General features: G+C 32.8%; 1 protein-coding gene across 2 annotated transcripts in view; it reads right to left on the bottom strand.

Moving 5' to 3' along the window:
• The window catches only part of LOC143230015 (UDP-glucose 6-dehydrogenase-like), a 37992-nt gene extending 24537 nt beyond the window's left edge, over positions 1 to 13455 (bottom strand). Inside the window, exons 1-3 of one of the 2 annotated variants that reach the window (XM_076462958.1) lie at positions 13351 to 13455; positions 5644 to 5844; positions 3791 to 3928 (exon numbers count right to left, since the gene is read on the bottom strand). In XM_076462958.1, the coding sequence (XP_076319073.1) occupies positions 3791 to 3928; positions 5644 to 5799 (294 nt within the window). In that variant the 5' untranslated portion in view covers positions 5800 to 5844; positions 13351 to 13455. The remainder of the gene's footprint in view (positions 1 to 3790; positions 3929 to 5643; positions 5845 to 13350) is intronic. The other variant, XM_076462959.1, reaches the window with a different exon arrangement.
• Positions 13456 to 20976: the final 7521 nt, after the last annotated feature.

The following is a 20976-nucleotide window of genomic DNA, read 5'->3' as shown; positions in this document are numbered from 1 at the left end:
ATGTAATAATAAGGCTATGTTTTACTCGATTACAGTTATACAATGTTTAAATGGTTCAAGTCACACTAATATACTAGTATGTGACAAGTTACGAACAGTCCTCACAGATGAAGTTAAATTTCACGATGATTAAATGATGATGTAAATTATGAGGAGGAATGTTTTTGTTTGAAGATAAACAATAGTTAAATATCTGTATTGTAAAAGTTTTAATATTCTTACAGATTAGGTCAGTTCCTCTATATACAAGTTCAATACTACTTTCTGATTTGTTTGAATTCTTTCATGTAATCACATACATTCAAGGCTCCTTTAATGCGTTTCTCTTAGCGTGTTGCTCATATCTTTCCAAAGTTTGCCCACATAAAAAATCACTACAACAAATGTAATAAATTTAATAATTGGTTCCTTTGTTCAGGTTTTTGTCACAATCATTTTTTCTGAATAACAACATTGACTTTTAAAGGTGTTAATTTTTATTTAAAATGCTAATGTTGATTTTCTGTTTAATAAGGAGCTATTTTCATAGATTGACAAGGTTTTCACTCAGATGTTCAGAGAAAGGAACTGTATGAATACTGTTTAATTTTGAACATATTATTTACTGTTGTTTGATTGAGTCTTTCATTAATACTGCTTTGTTATTTTGAGTAAAGATCGAGACACTGCCTACTCTTCATCATTGAAGTTGTAGATATGGTTTAGTAACCTTTTGTGTTTTTAATTGGCCAAGTATAACTACAAAAAGTACCACATAAATCATTTCATTCAGTGTAAGCATTGTAAATGGCTAAAAAAACAATTAAGTTGAATCAAGAATACAGTGGCTAATAATTATTGGAATAATCAGCTTGTGTGACCCTTCCCCTAAGAATGTTTGTATAAGTTTTGCAGAGGACAATTCCTCTTTTTCTTTTTCAGACATCAATTTAAATTGTAATAAAAAGACAAATATGTTCACATTGTTAACCACATTTTTAAAAATAATTTATGCACTTTTAGCAAGTCATAAATTCATAGGGTATTACCTTTATAAGAGTTTAAATATATTTCTTCTTCAAATATTATCAAAAACTTTAGTTCATTTCTTTTCCACAAGTACTTGAGCTTTCCTCTTTATCAGCTAAATCTTTTTGTTGTTTAAACTTTGATTTATTAATGTTACATGTTCTGCTTTATTTAATAAAACAACATTGATTCCTTTATCGGCTTTTGCTGCAAGTTGGTCAAAACTTTTGTTTTACTTTAACAGACCAGACACCCAAAATTTTGCAAAACCTAATTTGTTTTAAGTCATTCTGGATCATTTGTTTAATGGATTACACTTTCACTAAAATCTTATTGGACCAAAGGTAGGTGACATCATACTCTTTGTGAAAACCGGATCCATGGCTAGCCACAAAATAGATACTGCCATACTATCAACATTCAGTGAGTAAGTGTACTGATCCTGTGTTGATAAAGTTAACACAGGAAAAGAAGAAAATGGCTTGTGAGTGCAAAGTACATATGTGCATTATTTCTGAGAAATGCCCTCAATGTCAAAATGGCAAAACAAGCAGGTGGGAATAAAAAGCAAATTAAAAAGGATGAAGGGATTATGATATTACAGTGGAGAATGATGAAGATAAGATGTCTAGTGGCACTTCTGGGGATTCCTTGGATTTCATCACACTAATGAAAGGATCAGATTTTTCCCAGGAGATCCAGGTGGTCTTATAAATGCAACTGGAAATGAAATTTGTAAGAAAATCTGATGACACAAAACTATTCTCATCTGCCAACAATGTGCAGCAAGTTGTGCCAGAGAAACGTTATACTTGCACTGCTATGTTAGTCAATGACATCCAGAAAAGTGAAAGAAAGACTGACTGAATAACAAGCTTTTGAAACAGCTGGATGGCACTTTCATTGATTGAAATCTGGGTTTCAGCTAAAACCTACAGTACAATCTGTACAGTATTATTGTAAGCAAGCTACACTGAAAGCAGTAGAATATCATTAAGCATCCTTCATATCTACTCTAAAAAAAACAAGAGCAGAAACAAAGCCAAGAACACAACAAACCATGCTTGATCTTAAGCAAAGAGACCAAGTGGATAAGTCAGCACCAGATGTACATCTTCCAAGTTTACTACTGTGTACTATGGGAGTAGGAAAGCTACAATAGTGTCACTAAATCTGTGAATTGTTGTAAATGTTTGGGTGGAATTTTAGTATGACCTTAAATTGCTTAACAGAGAGTTTTTAGCTCTTTCTGGAATGATGTTATATGTTAAGGTCCAAATTTAGGGTTCCTGGCAAGAAGTACTGATAATATGTTTACTCAGAATCCTTTTGAATCTAGTACAGAAATCTTTTAAGAATACATTAACAATTTCTGTTTTTGTTTGACTTGAAAATTATTTTGTATGGACTTTGAATTTTGACCTTTTTACATTCTTAAAATACTATTTACTTTGAATATTGATTTAAAAATTATCTTGAAGCCAAGGCAGAAATTAATGTTTTATTATTAATTAATGCATGATAAGAATGCTAAATATATACATATATATATTAAACAAAAATTTGTCTGTCTGTTTGTCCATTATTTAACTACTGCTGGGTTGCTAGACCAATCTCAATCAAACTTTGTAGGATGATAGCTTGGAACAAGGGTATGTTAATGGGGGTTCACAACTACCTTCACCTCCATTATTGCTATAACTCAGCATTTATTATCTTTGATACAAGTTGAAATCACAGATGGTTCTACATCCTTTGACAGAAAAAAATACTTAATTTTCTATAACACAAGATAAAACACATCTTGTATGTATCTGAGAGTGCTCTAGCACTATGTAAGGTGGAATGTAATGGAAGAAAAAAAACGTTGTCACTATTGCAATAATACTTAAATTGAACACAAGTTTCTACTCCAGCCACCCTAAGGTTGATAAAATGAGTTATTTCTTGAGTTATACCTACTTCTTACTTTGACCCTTGACCTTTCAACTTCAGCTCATAAGACACTTCTGCAGCTAATGACCATCTATTAATTAACCACCTAAAACACTGTGAAAGGGTATTAAGAGGTGGGTATTAAAAGCAGGTGACAAAAAGCACCACTATCATCACTACTTTGGCCACTTTCTCTTCTTACAAAGTCATCCTTACTATCACTCAGTGTATCACATTTTAAGTATACACATACTGAGTTCTTAAACTAATACAAAGCATTTGGTGAAGTAATAATAAGCACTGTAATAGCATGTTATAAAAAAACAACATGAACATTAGGATTTTTGTGTTATTTATTATAGCATCAACCCTATTACAACACCCACTCATTGTACAGCTAAGCCCATGTATCAAGTTTCGTCCTAATAGCTTGTGAGTGAGGGTATGAACGTATTTTCAAATATGGCACTCCTTAGGAATTCCAAAAATATAACAACTGATGCAGGATTAAGGTTCAGCAACTCATCATGCTTAGGTAACCTTTTGGGCATGTTTTAGTCCCCTGGGTCACCCCAAGCTTGGCCCTGGATAGTGTAATACTACTGAAATGGTTCATGGACAAAAAAAACAAAAAATAAATTCTCAAATAATGTGAATAGATATAGGATAAAATATACACACACCATATAAAAACACTAACATGCATATAGAAAGGTTGCTCACACAATTTATAGTTTCTGAATAACAATATTTTTAATCAAGTTATAAAATGTAAATATATATACTGTTTTTCTTCTCAGCCAATTTTATACTTCTATCAATACCACATAACTGTACATTAACTTACCTTTCCAAACCCATACGTTTTGGTAGGTGTGTTGACAGAAATGAAAATTAAGTCGGATTCTTTAATAGCAGTATCAACGTCCGTTGAAAAGAAAAGGTTTCTTCCACGACTCTTCTTCACTGCTTCATCTAAACCGGGCTAGTGCAAAAAAAGTAGTATATATCCATTTGTGATAAGAGTAAGCTAACCACACAGATCAAAGTTAAAAATACAAATGGTAATAGAACTGTTAAGTAAATATAATGTTCTTACTTGTAAAGATTAAAATTAATCGTTTCGTTAACTTACTGTTAATGATATTTTCAGACATAATCCCAACATCACCATCAACAGAATTCTACTGTTGGGAAATGTTTTGTTATTTCAGAAAAGTTATGTTATTCAGTGAAATGAGTGTTTTAATTATAATTAAACAGTATACTTAAGTATAGCTCTTAATTATATATGTTTTATATTTGCATACCAATATAATAGGGTCATTCCATGTCAAATCATCCAAATTTTGGAAAATTTTCCAGGTAACCCCTTCAGAATGCCTTAAAAAAAATTCACATGTGCTCATCTACCCATATAATGAAAAATTGCCAAAGATTAGATCAATATCTCTAATAATTTATGATTTACAGCTCTGTAACATGTAATGTTTTTTTTTATTTTTGGCAAATTCATTTTTAGGCAACTTTGGCTGCTTAAAGCTGCAAGAGTAATGGTGGTTGAACACCATCCTGATTTTTTTTGTAGATCATATTCAGAGATGTAAGAATATATGGTAAAAATCTGAAAGGGGTGAATAACTGGTGACCTGGTCAAACTGTGGCCTGAAGTCGGGCTATTTTTAGCTAAATCATAAAAAGTTGCATGTAACTAAATATTTTTTACAGGAGATCTAACAGACTTATAATTACAACAATTGCTGATTTATCAACTGATATTTTATAGGAAATTTGAAAACAAAATTCAACTTTGTATCATATTAAGTCTCAGAGCTATGGCTTATTAAATACACCAATGTTTTTTACAATTTTGGGTTTTCAGGTGATTTTACTGCCTCACTATGCAAATCCTAAGAGAGATAAATTTGGTTTGAGACCATTTTTGAATTTTGTGGGACTAATTCAGTCAGTGTAACAAATTTCAGCCTTCTACCACCATTACTCTTGCAGCTTTAAGCAGCCAAAGTTGCCTGAAAATGAATTCGCCAAAAATAAAAAAAAAACATTACATTTTACAGAGCTGTAAATCAGAAACTATTAGAGATATTGATCTAATCTTTGGCAATTTTTCATTATATGGGTAGATGAGCACATGTGAATTTTTTCAAGGAATTCTGTGGGGGTCACCAACAGCCCCTGGATGATTTGACATGGAATGACCCGATAACAATGTTATTACACACACAACTACTATGCCATACAGATACTTTTATCACAGTACACACCTTTCTGAAGTCTTAACTATATATGTAGTTGCAAAAATGTTTACTGAATATAGTATTACTTCATGTGAAACTTATTACCTGCATCTGAAAACACTGTTTTTCACATCACAAAATTTAAAACAAACAGAATTTGATTCCAATTTATCAGTGATTATAATGACTTGTACTGTGAAATGGAACTTGTTTGTCTTGAATAACACTGTTATCAGAAGACAATTTAAAAAAAAAATTAAATTGGGTCTCTAGAGTTTACCTGTTTGTGTGTGTATAACACTTTAGATAAGACAGTCTGATGAAAGTGCCCAAACCAACTACTTCACTGCTACTCAAAGTGTTTAATTATACATGCACTATAAATATACATACATTAAAACTTGTAAAAATCACTGAATAAATGTTACCATGGTAGTATTACCTCATAAATAGGAAGAGTGTCAGAGTTCCACTGTTGAATGCGAGCTTCACTTTTATCAACTACAACTACTTGAATGTCTGGGCATTTTAGGGCTATTACAGTGCAAGTTGGACCTCCAACGTATCCTGCACCAAGGCAGCAAATCTTTTGGATCATTACGGTGATATCTTCTGGATGAATCTAATCTCTACTTATGGTGTACTGAAAGAAGTAATACAAGTGTCTTGGATCAGTTTCAATCCTTGTTCTATCCAACCCAGTATGTTAGCAATTAATGTCAGTTAATATATGGCTGTTTGTCTGTAATATTATTTTTATATTTTAAATACCCTAAAAATAAAATTATAATTATCATAAGCATTGATGATCATAATAAACAAGCTATCAAAACTTCTTGGATCAATTTAGACATTGTAATCTTGAAAGGCCAGAGGGAGTTTAAACATTAAATACTGAGCACATGGTTTAATGCTTGAAATTTGTTTCCAAAGTTTTAAGCCAGATATAAAGAGCTAGTTAGGTTAGAATTAACAAGTAAGTGTTGATTAGTTAATATGTAATCAGTGAATGATTTTGTCAGTTTGCCTGTCAGCCAAATAGTTAAGTTCCAGAAATTGTAATGTGCTTGTGATTCTTCTCTTTAACAAACAATAGAAATCATTATACTTATGTCAGAAGAGGTATTATTTTAGTAAAAGTAAAATTAATACTGAACTTCAAGATTATAAACATGTTATGACAAATATAATTATTATAGATGCTGAAAATTTAATAGAAATGATAAAAACTGGAAAGAAAAGCAAGACAAAAAGGCAAAATATTAAAAGGTGAAGAAACCTAAGGTAAGTTGAACAAGAGAGAGACAGGAATTTAAAAAAAGATTTATAAAAATGAAATTAGATTTAGAGGAGAATTATGAATGTAAATCAGTTTGCCAATGAAGACATTGTAAAAACAAACAAACTACAGGAAGTGTATACAAGGAATGTAACAAAATCAGTGAAGCAAAAAATGAAGTACAGAAAAAACATGGTGACAAAAGAAAACATTTAGAAATTGAAGTAAGTACAAGGGTTATGTCAAACATAACTTCCTCTACGTATATTTGAGAAGTTTCAATCTCAAATATCATTAGCTGTTCAATATGGAATAGAATAACTCACTCCATCTACACTTTTTACCACCAGTGTGTTGTTACCATGACTTTCTTAGGCTGCTCCAGCTATACCATTTGAACATGTTTTGAAATTAAACAAGTCAACACTGTTTAACTGAGACATCCACAGATTAAAAAGGAAAGGTACCAGATGGAGTATATCAGATACAGCCTGAAATGATCTCTGAGGTAAATGGAGTGGTACCAACATAAGTTATTCATTAAAAAATTAAAAGATTAAACAACCTTCCACAGAAAGCCTAAACAAATTACCAGGCTGCCTTTTAAAGAGTTATATTACAAGAAATTTTCAGAGCAAGTGAAAGATCGTACCTTACCTAAATTTGCTGTTAAAGAGGTTAGAAAGTTTGTTTAATTATCTTACCCAGATGTTCTATGATAAATCATTGACCACAATGCTGTAAAGTGCTTACAAAAAATGGACATTACACCTGAAATCTGACATGACAATAAACCAAGCAGATTATCTATCCTGAATATGAAAATATTTCATCTACCCCAAATGAAATAAGGATTGTGTTTTGAATTTTGTGCAAAGCTATACAAGGGCTATCTGCACTTGCTGTCCCTAATTTTGCAGTGTAAGACTAGAGAGAAGGCAGCTAGTCATCACCACCCGCCGCCAACTCTTGGGCTACTCTTTTACCAATGAATAATGGGATTGACTGTAACATTATAACATCCCACAGCTGAAAGGGTGAGCATGTTTGGTGCAATGTGGATTCGAACCCACGACTCTCGGATTACAAGTCAAACACCTTAACTCACCTGGCCCTGAATTAAGGAATGAATTATGTAAATCACTGATAGGAATCTTGAAATATGTGGATTGACTTTAGTTACAATTGTTCAATCTAACTAGGTAATGAAAGGAAATGGCAAACTGTCTTCATATATGAAGGAAGATGAAAGTTAGAAGTTATCTTCCATGTGGGAAAGTTTCTATACATAAAACAGTGTGTAGGTATTTTATATGTGGGTAGTTGAAAAAGAAGAAGAACAAACTTCATTTTGAAACACAAATATGAAGTTTAGAGAGTTTCACACTCCAAAAAAAAACAGTAATTACAGTGTCAAAGGTTGAACTTCCACAAACAACAGGATGAGAAGCACAGGATAATACAACAAACAAAATGTGCATAATAACAGAATCCAAAAAGACAGGTGATTCAAGTCGTTTTTGATTTTCCTTGATAGTCTTTGGAAACATGTAAGCAGATATATTACCAAATGGTTACTTACAGACAAGACACCATTATAAGTTTGCCAATTTTCTGAAATGCCCAATGTTTATTCTGAAATTACTCTTGGTGTCACTGAGGTTTTGAAGTATGTTATATGCTTCCTATCTCCTAAGTTAATATGTAAAATATTTCTGTACTTATAAAGCATGTGTCCCTACTAAGAAGTTCCTTTCAAACTAATTACATTTGAAACTAGACCATTCAATCAGGATATCATATGTATTTGTTTTTCATAAAAAGAAGATTGTGTAATATAGAGCATACAAATAGAAATAAACAGTGACTTCTTTCATTGGCAAGTTGGGTGTTATTCCAAAGATACAACAACCCTTTTTTTATTTGTAGCGAATGATAATCATTCGCATGTGTAGTACCTTCCTCCAAGACAAATGGAATTGTTGCGTTTGTATATAATGTCATGCTTCCTCAGTCTAGAACAAGATTAGATTACTATTCACAAGTTTAATGAGAAAAGAAAAAGATTATGGGTTGATTTAATTACTGTAAGCACATTTGTACACAGCACAGTAAATGTGATATAATACACATGCCTGTAAAAGCTTGATGGTATTTGAATAAAATGTGTTTTACCATATGATAAATTATGCACAATTATATTCTTTACTTCAAACTATTTAGGGTTAAGAGAATATACATTTTCATCCACAAGAAATTTTGTGATAATCCTCTGGTTATTTTTCAGCTACTACCCAATTAGGAAACCCATTGTGCCATATCACCAGGGATGGAACTATTAGTTGATTATCTCAACTACTTGAAGAGAACTATCTTAGTGGCACAAAAAACATTCATAAAGAACATGAGATCACCTCATCTTTCTATCATAAGCCATGAAAAGAGAGAATGACCAAAAGAAAGATTTTATTTTGTTAATCAAAATTTTGGTTGTACTTTATTGTACTTATATTAATGGTCTTAAGTCTTAATGTGTATATCAATTATCAAAGAGCACTCTTGTATCAATTAGGAAAATTCAACTCTAATGTACCACTGTCTTATAGGTTCAAACACAGGATATAGTACTGTATGCTATATTTTAATCCTTAAGTGGTGTCTTATAGGTTCAAACACAGGGTACAGTACTGTATGCTAATCCTCAACTGATGCTACTTCCTACAACATTCCCACTGTTTAAAGGTTAATTGAGTTTTTATATTGTTTTTTGGTCACATGGATATTCAACATTATAAAATTAGCACATGGTGTAACATCTGATATTTTCTTCAAAGTTTTAGAATAGATTTAAGCCATATATATACATGTTGAATTGGCCTAGAGTTAGTAATTAATTTCTACAAGTCAGTGTTAGCAGTTTATGAGTAATTAGTATATGATTTAATTAGTCTGTTGCTATCACGAGTTCAGTTCAGTGCTGTAAATTTTAAGACTGTTTCAACATAATAAATATATTGGCAGGTTAGGGAAATTTCTGTTTAGACAATGATTATTTGTACAGCAATGCTAATTGCATAAAACCATGGAAGTTTTAAACATTAGAATGTACAGTCAAAAGTTATGATTTTCATATACAGAAAATGCATTTCAACAGGTTTTTCCTTCCACACAAAAGAGTAGCTACTCTCATCTACTGTTACTCTCTATATCCAAACGTTTTATTTATGCATGCCCCAAGTTTTCTACTTTCCCCCTATGGAATAAAATGATTCTAATATGTCTCTCAGACAAATCATCATCATCAGGAGCATCACAATCTCATGACACATAGTGACTCCCTCTATACAAATCTGAACTATCACTTCAAAGCCTGTCAGAAGACGTAAAACAGGAGGAAAGTAAGGAGGAAGGGTGGGAAGTGCAAATGGAGGGAAGTACCTGTCAAAAATGCATTTTCAGCATAGGAAAATTATAACTTCCAATATGGTACTTACCTCCTCTCAGGCGAAGGGACGGGTGCAAGGTAATGACAAAAGTATACCTGAAAAGTGTCCAAAAGATACCCCTAAAAATGAGAGACTTCTGACCAAGTATACTCTTCATTCATCCATGAAATGTGTAGTAGATAAGGATGGCAAAAGAGAGAAGCACATCCAAGTGGGAGAGAACTGTGGCAGGATAGTGATCCTAACCATGTAAATATATATGTATGTAACTTAATCCCACAAAGCCTAAAAGTGGGTACATAAATGAATGCCCCTCTAGGTATAAAGTAGCTAGGGCATGACAGATTTTACTCTGTAAGTCAACTACATCCAGATGGGTTAGGATGAGGATCATATTGTCTTTACCTTAAGTCCATGAGACCAGATGGAAGCTAGAACCACATCAACCCACAGAGCACAATGTGTTGCCTTTGCTATATTGATTCAGGAACCTGACATTCAGTATCAAAAGGATGTCTATTAAATATAAATCAACTCTCCCAACAATAAAATTGACCAAAACCATCCAAAAAGCAATAAAATTCTCAGAATAACATACACAAGGGATAGCAAGAAAGACGAAGCTGGAACAATCCCCTTTACCTCCATTGCGACTCACAATACAGATGGAATATAACCAAAGGAGAAATACAGACAACCATCAACACATGTGAAGGACTTATGCTGATTGATTCTCCTCTGGATCCAAAACCCTATCATGGGATACTGACATTCAAGGGCTCCCAATCAAAGGGGTGAACTACAGTTTGACATTTTACCCCTTCGTTACTGTATTACACATAGTGGAGGATATCATCTACACCCACAGAACACCACCACCCTACCCTGCACTGAGTGGTTACAGCCATCTTTGTGTGAAACAGCTGACCACTCCAGTGACTTGCAACTAGAAAATGGTAAGGACTCGCATATTCCACTAGAAGCAATGGAGTGACAACTGCATTGGAGAGTCTGGATGAACATCATCACCTGAGAAAGTTACAACAAAACCTATTTTGAAAAGCAGACCATAACAACCTATTCAATACAAGGCATGGAAGTGAAATCATATGTCAGCATGGCTGTACACTGTGAATTTCTAATTGAAGAATAATTGGTCAAGCACCACGCAACAGAGGGGGATCTGTATAAAAAACATAAATGAAGCACGGGCCCCTGGAATGTATAAAAACAGACTTACCCAGTCAAAGTTGCACCAAAGCTTGAAGAATGGCCACTGGTGGAAAGTACAATCCTGATAACGAAGAAACTGTGATACAGTGTAAATAATGAGACACAAACATATTAGGTGTAGACCACATACCTGACTGGAAAATTCTCCCCAATGGCTGACAAAAACAAGAAAATGTGAGGTGTCATGTTTGATGAGAAAACACCATGAACAAATTCTTGTCAGAAAAAAGACAAGGAGAAATAAGCCAATTGGTGAGGGTAAAAGGGGAGAGATCATGAACACAGTAAGATTGTCAAGAGATATTGAGTCAAGAACAAGTATTACGGAAGGAAGCCATGTGGGCAACATAGCAATGGAGTGTATGGAGAAGGAAAGAGTTCTGTCTGAATTATGGCAAGGGTAGAAATAAGAAACAAAAGGAATGAAAATAGACAAAAAGGAATTACCCTCCATAGCAACTGAGAACTTTGAAACAAAGGAATGATTTAGATAAAGGAGTAGATAAGTGTGATGGTAGAGTGATTGTTATATTGTAAAATGTTTATTATATTTGAATAATTCAGTTTAATCTACATTTGTTTTTGAAAGGTTATAATATGAGACTCAAAACAGCAATAAGTGTTTGCCACCACTAATATATTAAAACATTTTTTCACTGAATACACATGAAGAACCCAACATACTTCATTGCTGTTCTATTTACATTTTTTGATTTTACATTTTACACTTAATTTTTGACAAACATTTTGGAGTAACAACTTCTTTACCACCACATCTTTCTGTAGGTACATATGTATGTTCAAACTACTAGAACAAGTATTCATAAATAAACATTTCTGGTCCACCTAGTAGTCTTTGGTACAAATGATTTTTAAAATAAATTATAAATGCAAAAGTTACATTTATTTCTGTGACTTGAATGAATTAGACACAATGTTTTAACTGTAATCTTGTTTGTACTTGCGCTCTTTTACTTACAAGTAAATGTTCCTCCTCAATACATGACACAGTCTTTGGATTAAAAATTTTCAATCTAGTGTGGATTTTCTCTCTTAATATAAACTCAGTACTTATGCAGACAAAGTTTTATTTTATGTTTTATAATTTAAAATTCATAGTTTAAGTTTCAAAATAAAACAATTTTAATCAAGAAATTACAGCAAAAAAAGGATTTCTTAATAGAATAATTGAAACTCATAAAAACATGTAAAAGTGTTCAAAATCACACATTATTCAAAGCAGACATATTCAAATATAGATTTAATATAACACTTTCCAACTAAACTTCTACAATCAAACCTGCACATACATCACTCTTCTGGAAAAAACAAAAACCTATTATTAAAATTTAAATATGTTTAATCTTAGTAGTTCTTTTATCTGGTTGCATTAAAGATAAAAAAGATTGAATGTACAAAAGATAAAGTATGTCATTAAAAAAAATTGTTTAAAGCAATTAAATTTAAAATGTTCAGCTAAACAGTACTCAGAGGCCTTGCTTCAGCACTGACAGATGGAACTCGTGCTCCAATTTTATCTGACAATGTACCAAATATCGAGTTGATGTTTTGAAAAATTAAAATACTGAAATATCGAAAATTCCTGCGTCTTTGAGTCCAAACCCCAAATCTTTCAAGCACTTAGAGATGCTACTTACAACAAACGTAAAAACTATATATACTGTGTAATTGTCAACAGTAAAATTTCTCACCATATTAACATAATCTAATCAGCCTAACGTATTTTGCCTGTTATTTTAAACATAACTGTTTAAAAACAGAATAATTTAGCAAACATCAACACTTTTGTAATTACAAATTCGTTTTTACAGTAATTACAGTTCGTTTTTAACTTTAACTCATTTTCTCAACCTTTACTTTCTTTTTCTTAAGCGGCAAGGCTTTGTTTAAGTCAAATAAAAAAAAAAAAGGATAAACAAAACATACGACTTAGCCACACAAATAACAAAGTAACATTAACAATAACACTGAAATTTTAATTTTGTGTCATTATAATCAAAGGAAGCTAAGTTCATTATTACAATAGCAATAACAAACCAAATTAAGGAACAATTAACCCCGTGTATAACGTAGCTTACTTAACTTACTGATCTAATTGGGAACTTTAAAAAATTCTTAATAATTATATTGCATTTATTCATCACTAATATGAATAACATAATTATCATACCTCACAAGAAATAAACAGAACAATTTACCGTCAAATACGTAATAATACACATGTCATCACACACAAACAATACAAACCGCTAAGTGATTTTAGCGCCCTCTCGATAATTCAGATATCAAACCTTTTGTGCACAATTCCTAGAAACAATTATAAACCGAAAGTTAAACGAATGTTTTGCCAAAAATCGCCAAAATTGAAAAGCAATTTACCCTCAGTTAAAAAGGTTGGTAAATTAATTTTACGATATCAAGCATTTACTGAATCAATAAGAAAGTTAAGTGACATTCAGAAACTGTAAAGGAATCTTACAAATTCTATTTATGTGCACTTCAAATAATTAAACTTCTACCTATAGTTGACAGAGTATGACATATTTACAGGTGAAATCGGGCTCAACAGCTAAGTTGACAATACAACTCAACAGAGAGTTGAGAGAATTTGTAAGAGCTTTAAACCTAAAAGAAATAACAAGGGACTTTACACAGATGATTCTCTTTGAAAAAATATACTTCATTAAATAATTCACAACAGTTAATAATAACGTTCTGAGTTAACTTGTTGATTATAAAGTCTTATTTTACTTCCAATTGCAGCTTTACAGTATGGAAGGATATTTGTAAAGGAGGCAAAACGTTTCAATTGCTGGTGTGATCCTTTCCAGGAATATATGATTTCTAGTCTGGTGGACATTTCTGTTATATGTAGTTGAATATGTTTTACATCAATCAACACTATGCTCATAGCAATTTGACTTCACGTGAAGGCGATAAAAAAAAAAGATTGATAGATTAATAACTTACTTTTCTCGTGATTATATACAACCCAAGACTCTCATTATGTCAAATCTCTCATTTCAATAGATGAGTCTCGCGTGACCACTAGACCACTCAGGTCAAGAAAATCACTTCGATAACTTGAACAACATTGACGTGACAAAAGCAGATAAACATTTCTTTAAACAGAACTCTAACTAAGAAATGCATTTACGCAAATTAAGATAAGTCCTCTAGTAGTAAAGCCCTGCATGGCCAGGTGGTTATGGCGCTTCATTACAATTTGAAGGCCGCAGGTTCGAATCCCCGTCACATCAAACACGTTCGTTATAACGTGACAGTCAATCCCACTGTTTGTTTGTAAAAGAGTAGCTCAAAAGTTTGTAGTGGGTGGTGATAACCACCTACCTTTCCTCTAATATTACACTACTAAATTAGGGATGGCTAGCACAGATAGCCCTCGAGTAGCTTTGTGCGAAATTCCAAAACAAACAAACAAACAAGACAAGGTACAAAAATCACAGATATCCCCAAGTTTCCATCTCAAATGCTTTATAAATCCTCTGTATCTCAGAACGGCTGTTATGTTAACAAACCTGAAGATGACCAAAAAAGGTCGAAACGTTGTTCTCTGCTTTATTAATAAAAATGTTGGTACCCATATCAGTAGTTCTGAGATGCTTTTTTTTATTTCAAGTGGGTTTCTTGTCATCAAGAAATTATGAGAAAAAATATCTTTATTGCTCTTTCGATTGTAGACCGTTGAGTTTGTTTGTTTTGAATTTTGCGCAAAGCCACACGAAGGCTATCTGCACTGGCCGTCCCTAATTTAGTAGAGTAAGACTAGAGGAAAGGCAGTTAGTCATCACCACCCACTGCCAACTCTTTTACCAACGAATAGCGAGATTGACTGTCACATTATAACGCCCCCACGGCTGAAAGGGCGAGCACGTTTGGTGTGAGGGGATTCAAACCCACGACCCTTAGATTACTAAGCGCGTGTCTGAACCACCTGGCCATGCTAGAGCTGGACCGTTGAGTGGTTGAATGAAACACACTTTTCTCAATGAAAATGGAAACTTATCCAAGTCCACATAGTGGACAGTGGTGTTCTGCACAGGTGACATGATGGCGTAGGCCAAGTAGTCAAAGTTGTCCAGGTGCAGCACAAGTTAAACAGCTGTCCCCCACCTTAGTGCGCAGTATTGTCTTGTAATGAGATATTTTATCTGGTACCTTCTCACAATGAAAAGAAAATTATTACTTCCAGCAACCAACAAAAAATTTGTTAGAGTATCATCACTGATGATACCAATGCTATAGCAATGTGTTTCCTGACCACACATGATAAATTGATGGATCTCCAGGCACAAGAAAAGTGTAAATGCCTGTGTAAACAATTGGTCAGTTATGCAGAGCGAAGGTCATTTTCCTTCAGGTGCTCAGTGAAGAAAGATCTTGGTTGATTTTGCCAGATAGCTACTTCTAATTTATGGACTCACAAACAAACAATGCAACTTATTTTTCTTACTTTAGATGGTACAGCATTAAATGCCAAACATTTCCTGGAACCTGACTAACAGTTAAGAAACCACTATTAGGGAGTTCATCATTGCTTCAACCTATTAGAAACTACAACTGTCTAGTTAGCATAATTAAAGACTCTCAAATATAGCACTCACAAAAACGTTGCCGTGTATGTTGATAAGCTGCAGTTCTTACATGATGAAGCATATCCAAGCAAGGTAACAGTTTACTGAAAATATGTGATAGACAGATTTGTACAGTGACTCTACAACAACCGTTTGCAACACAATTTGGTGTTTGTGTCTGACTGAACCTGTATACAAATTTGCAGTCTGTGGCATCAAAATGTGTAAACCCCACAATGAGGTAAATCAGGAAATGACACCACCCATGCAAACCAATGAGGCTGTGTACAAACTTCCACTTGCAGCAACAGCTGTGCTAGAGATGCAACATCAAAGCATGCTAACATATTTTGTCTCCCATTGCATCTATTTCTTCAGATATAGTGATTAATGCAACTCTACTGTACAATTATTGCATTCCCTGATCAAATCTGGCCATTGATTTAGGATCAAAAAGCCATCTGTCTGTTCCTTCAGGTATAATGGTTAATAAATATTCATTGCCAAATTTGACTTATTGCATTCCTGTAAAAATACATTGGCACGAGGTAGTTTTTATTCACTATAAGAAGAGCAAGAACTATATTTTCTAAGCTGTCACTCATTCAGTAAATAGAAAAATATTCCTTGAAATGACAAGCAGCCAACAATGAACAGACAAACTCAATTGAGTTGGTGCTGTGGTCACACACACAAACGTCATTCTCACTTATCTTGGTTTAACTATCAGCACTGGATGTCCTACAGAAGATATTTATTATAGATGGTGCATCAGATACACAGAAGCTCTGTAACAAAAATAATAAAATATGAACAATAACAGTAGGCTGCATGATTGTATATATATATATATATATATATATAATGGTGATATAATTCCGCTTAATAAAAAAACGTTTTATAATGTTCTATAAACACAATCTCAGGATGCACCAATCACCAATGCTGTGGTTGAATTTATGCCTAAAACACAGCTTTCTTAAACAAAACTATTATGGCTCAGACAGTTCTCTCTCCAAGAAGTTAAATTATAATAATTATTTGTAAGAATGGTAAACAGTTGGAAAGTATACTAGCTGTAATAATTTTTAATGTTGTGCATGAAAGAAAAGCGACTGAACTAGTCATGTAGTTAATTTCAACTGTATAAAGTTGACAGAAAAACTGGAGTTGCTAGTTGAATATTTTGCAGACCAAAAGAGAACACAAGAAATCAAAGACTGAATTCACCAATTTGTTCATTTATTTATTGGAGTACATGACAGGTTGGAAATAACAAACATCATATAGCCTGTAATTATTGTAAACAGTTGGAAAATGTACTAGTTCTAGACGTACGTCCTATAAATCAACCACTAAATGTACTTCACTGGATATATTCATCACAGTCAGAGGGCACTTGATAATCACCAAAACTACAAGTAAGAAATACAGGAAGTACACTGTAGTTCTGTATGAACTTTTGGTGTTTGAATTTTGTTTCAACATTTTCTACATTCATATTGGTGTGACATTTATGGATGAAACTGGTTTCCAAAGTGTTAGATAGATGAATGTGCTATGACAACAGTTTGCTCTGGAGTTTATGAAGATTTTGAAGAGAGAAGCAATTTAACAGATTTCTCTATAATGTTAAAATAATAAAGATTCACACATTGTAAATAAAGGGTAAAAATCTATATTTTGACAATTAAAAAGCAGTGCATGCACCTACTTATGACAGGTAGAAAATCCTCTTATTCTGTCAGTAGTATTTAGCCCTGCCTTTTATCTTTCAGAATTTTGTGCCACAAAACCAAATGAAGTAATCTTCAAATGGAAAGCAGGTCCCTTCCATAGATCAATTAATACAGAATCAAATTTAAAAAGTGTGCTCAGATCTAGTATGTAAATTCACTTTGTTAACAAGACAAAGTCACCTTCTGATTTCTTTCCTGACAGCACTGATAAGCTGTTACTTTTGTTTGATGTCAGAACTGGTCAGCAAAGGATATTCCAGTGCTAACTCATTCAACTCAGATGTTTTATACAATTCTGAAATATCCCTGAGAGCAGAATTGTCACATGCAAAATACAACTAAGAATGCTTTGGATCAGCAATTCTACAATAAATAAAAAACTCTGAAGATTTCTATGTCACCAGATAAGGTAGAAAACAAATGATCCAACTGCTTGTCACAGCATATGGACCTAGCTGGTTTAGATCAGTCAGCTGCTCGTCACAATGGATGGATCTAGCTGGTTTAGATCTGTTAGCTGCTTGTCACAGTGGATGAAGCTAACTGGTTTAGATCACTTAATCTCATGTCTGGCAAATGGCGTGTCAAACTGTGTGATTAAAGCAGAACCAAGGCTGCTTTTGGAACTCAAGCATGCACGTTTGAGATCTGCATCATACCATTACACCTCTGTATTAAAGGAACCTACTTTTGAACAGATATATTACATGGTTTCCAATGTCTTAATTTTTGGTCACATTTCAGCTGAAACACACTGGAAACTGAAAACAGTTCTCTTACATGAATTAAAGAAGGTTTATAGACAACAGACCTGCTTTCAATGTCAAATATGGTTGAGTCCCATTCTAGAGGGACTTGCTTGGTGATCTGGTGTTGGCTTACCCATGGAGAAATGTACTATCCATTCTTGGATTAGGATGAATGAACAAGTGGCATTGAAGCAATACTGCCACAAACACAGGAACGTATAGATCATATTGTACTATACATAAGCTCGAAGACTGAAGTCATAGAATTCATAAAGTAATGATGTCTTCTACAGACTAAATATTCACCCCACTCAAGGCTGAGAGTGAGCTCAAGAGTTTACAATATTAAACTATGAGTTTCTATTCTGGTAAGTAAGCATAGAACAGATTCGTGTTTAAAAACAACAGAAAGCAAAGTCTATTTACAAAGTCATCATACCAAGATTCTTATTGCTACTCTCTAAACTTTGAAGTTTTGGAAAAACAAATATCCTCAATATGTTCAAATGAATTCACTCTCCAGTAAAAGTCATACAGAATCAGTTGTCGTAAATTTGCTGTCAATTAAATCTCATACAGAAATGTCAAAAATTAACTGTCAGTTAACTCATACAGAATCTGCTGCAGCAAATTAACTGTCAACTAAAAGTAAGTCATACAGATTGTGTTGCAGTAAATTCATTGTCAACTAAAAGTAAATCATCCAGAATCTGTTACAGTAAATTCACTGTAAACTAAAAGTCATAGAGAATATATTCCACCAAATTTACTGTCAACTAAAATACGTCATACAGAATCTGTTGTAGTAAATTCACTGTCATCAAGTAAGTCATAAAGAATCTGTTGCACTAAATTCACTGTCAACTAAAAGTCATACAAAATCTGTTGCAGCAAATTAACTGTCAAATAAAAGTAAGTGATACAGAATCTGTTGAAGTAAGTTCACTGTGAACTAAAAGTCATACAGAATCTGTTGCAGTAAGTTAAATGTCAAATAAAAGTAAGTGATACAGAATCTGTTGCAGTAAGTCCACTGTCATCTAAAAGCAAGTCATACAGAATCTGTTGCAGCAAATTAACTATCAACTAGAAGTAATTAATACAGAATCTGTTGCAGTAAATCCACTGTCATCTGAAAGCATGTGATACAGAATCTGTAGCAGTAAATCCACTGTCATCTAAAAGCAAGTCATACAGAATCTGTTGCAGCAAATTAACTATCAACTAGAAGTAATTAATACAGAATCTGTTGCAGTAAATCCACTGTCATCTGAAAGCAAGTCATACAGAATCTGTTGCAGTAAATCCACTGTCATCTAAAAGCAAGTCATACAGAATCTGTTACAGTAAATTCACTGTTAACTAAAGATAAGTCATACATAATCTGTTACAGTAAATTCACTGTTAACTAAAGATAAGTCATACATAATCTGTTACAGTAAATTCACTGTTAACTAAAGGCAAGTCATACATAATCTGTTACAGTAAATTCACTGTTAACTAAAGATAAGTCATATATAATCTGTTACAGTAAATTCACTGTTAACTAAAGATAAGTCATACATAATCTGTTACAGTAAATTCACTGTTAACTAAAGGCAAGCCATACAGAATCTGTTACAGTACATTCACTGTTAACTAAAGATAAGTCATACATAATCTGTTACAGTAAATTCACTGTTAACTAAAGGCAAGCAATACAGAATCTGTTACAGTAAATTCACTGTTAACTAAAGGCAAGTCATACAGAATCTGTTACAGTAAATTCACTGTTAACTAAAGATAAGTCATACATAATATGTTACAGTAAATTCACTGTTAACTAAAGATAAGTCATACATAATCTGTTACAGTAAATTCACTGTTAACTAAAGATAAGTCATACATAATCTGTTACAGTAAATTCACTGTTAACTAAAGATAAGTCATACATAATCTGTTACAGTAAATTCACTGTTAACTAAAGATAAGTCATACATAATCTGTTACAGTAAATTCACTGTTAACTAAAGATAAGTCATACATAATCTATTACAGTAAATTCACTGTTAACTAAAGATAAGTCATACATAATATGTTACAGTAAACTCACTGTTAACTAAAGATAAGTCATACATAATCTGTTACAGTAAATTCACTGTTAACTAAAGATAAGTCATACATAATCTGTTACAGTAAATTCACTGTTAACTAAAGATAAGTCATACATAATCTATTACAGTAAATTCACTGTTAACTAAAGATAAGTCATACATAATATGTTACAGTAAACTCACTGTTAACTAAAGATAAGTCATACATAATCTGTTACAGTAAATTCACTGTTAACTAAAGATAAGTCATACATAATCTGTTACAGTAAATTCACTGTTAACTAAAGATAAGTCATACATAATCTGTTACAGTAAATTCACTGTTAACTAAAGGCAAGCCATACAGAATCTGTTACAGTAAATTCACTGTCAACTAAAAGTCATACAGAATCTGTTGCAACAAATTAAATGCCAACTACATGTTTAACTGTGTTTCCCCCATAGTGTCTCTTCAGCATTATACTTTGATAAATCTTGGAGCTAAACATTCAAATATGTGTTTCCAACTTTTGGATTTCAGCCATATAAATTTAAATAAGACTAAGTATTCACCTTATGAAACACTTGTAGGTCTTCAGTTTATTAAGATTAAGTATTCACCTTATGAAACACTTGTAGAT

The sequence above is a fragment of the Tachypleus tridentatus genome, chromosome 10 (genome assembly GCF_004210375.1).
Source record: "Tachypleus tridentatus isolate NWPU-2018 chromosome 10, ASM421037v1, whole genome shotgun sequence".
NCBI classification, from domain to species: Eukaryota; Metazoa; Arthropoda; class Merostomata; order Xiphosura; family Limulidae; genus Tachypleus; species Tachypleus tridentatus.
This window is presented reverse-complemented; position numbering and strand designations above follow the sequence as displayed.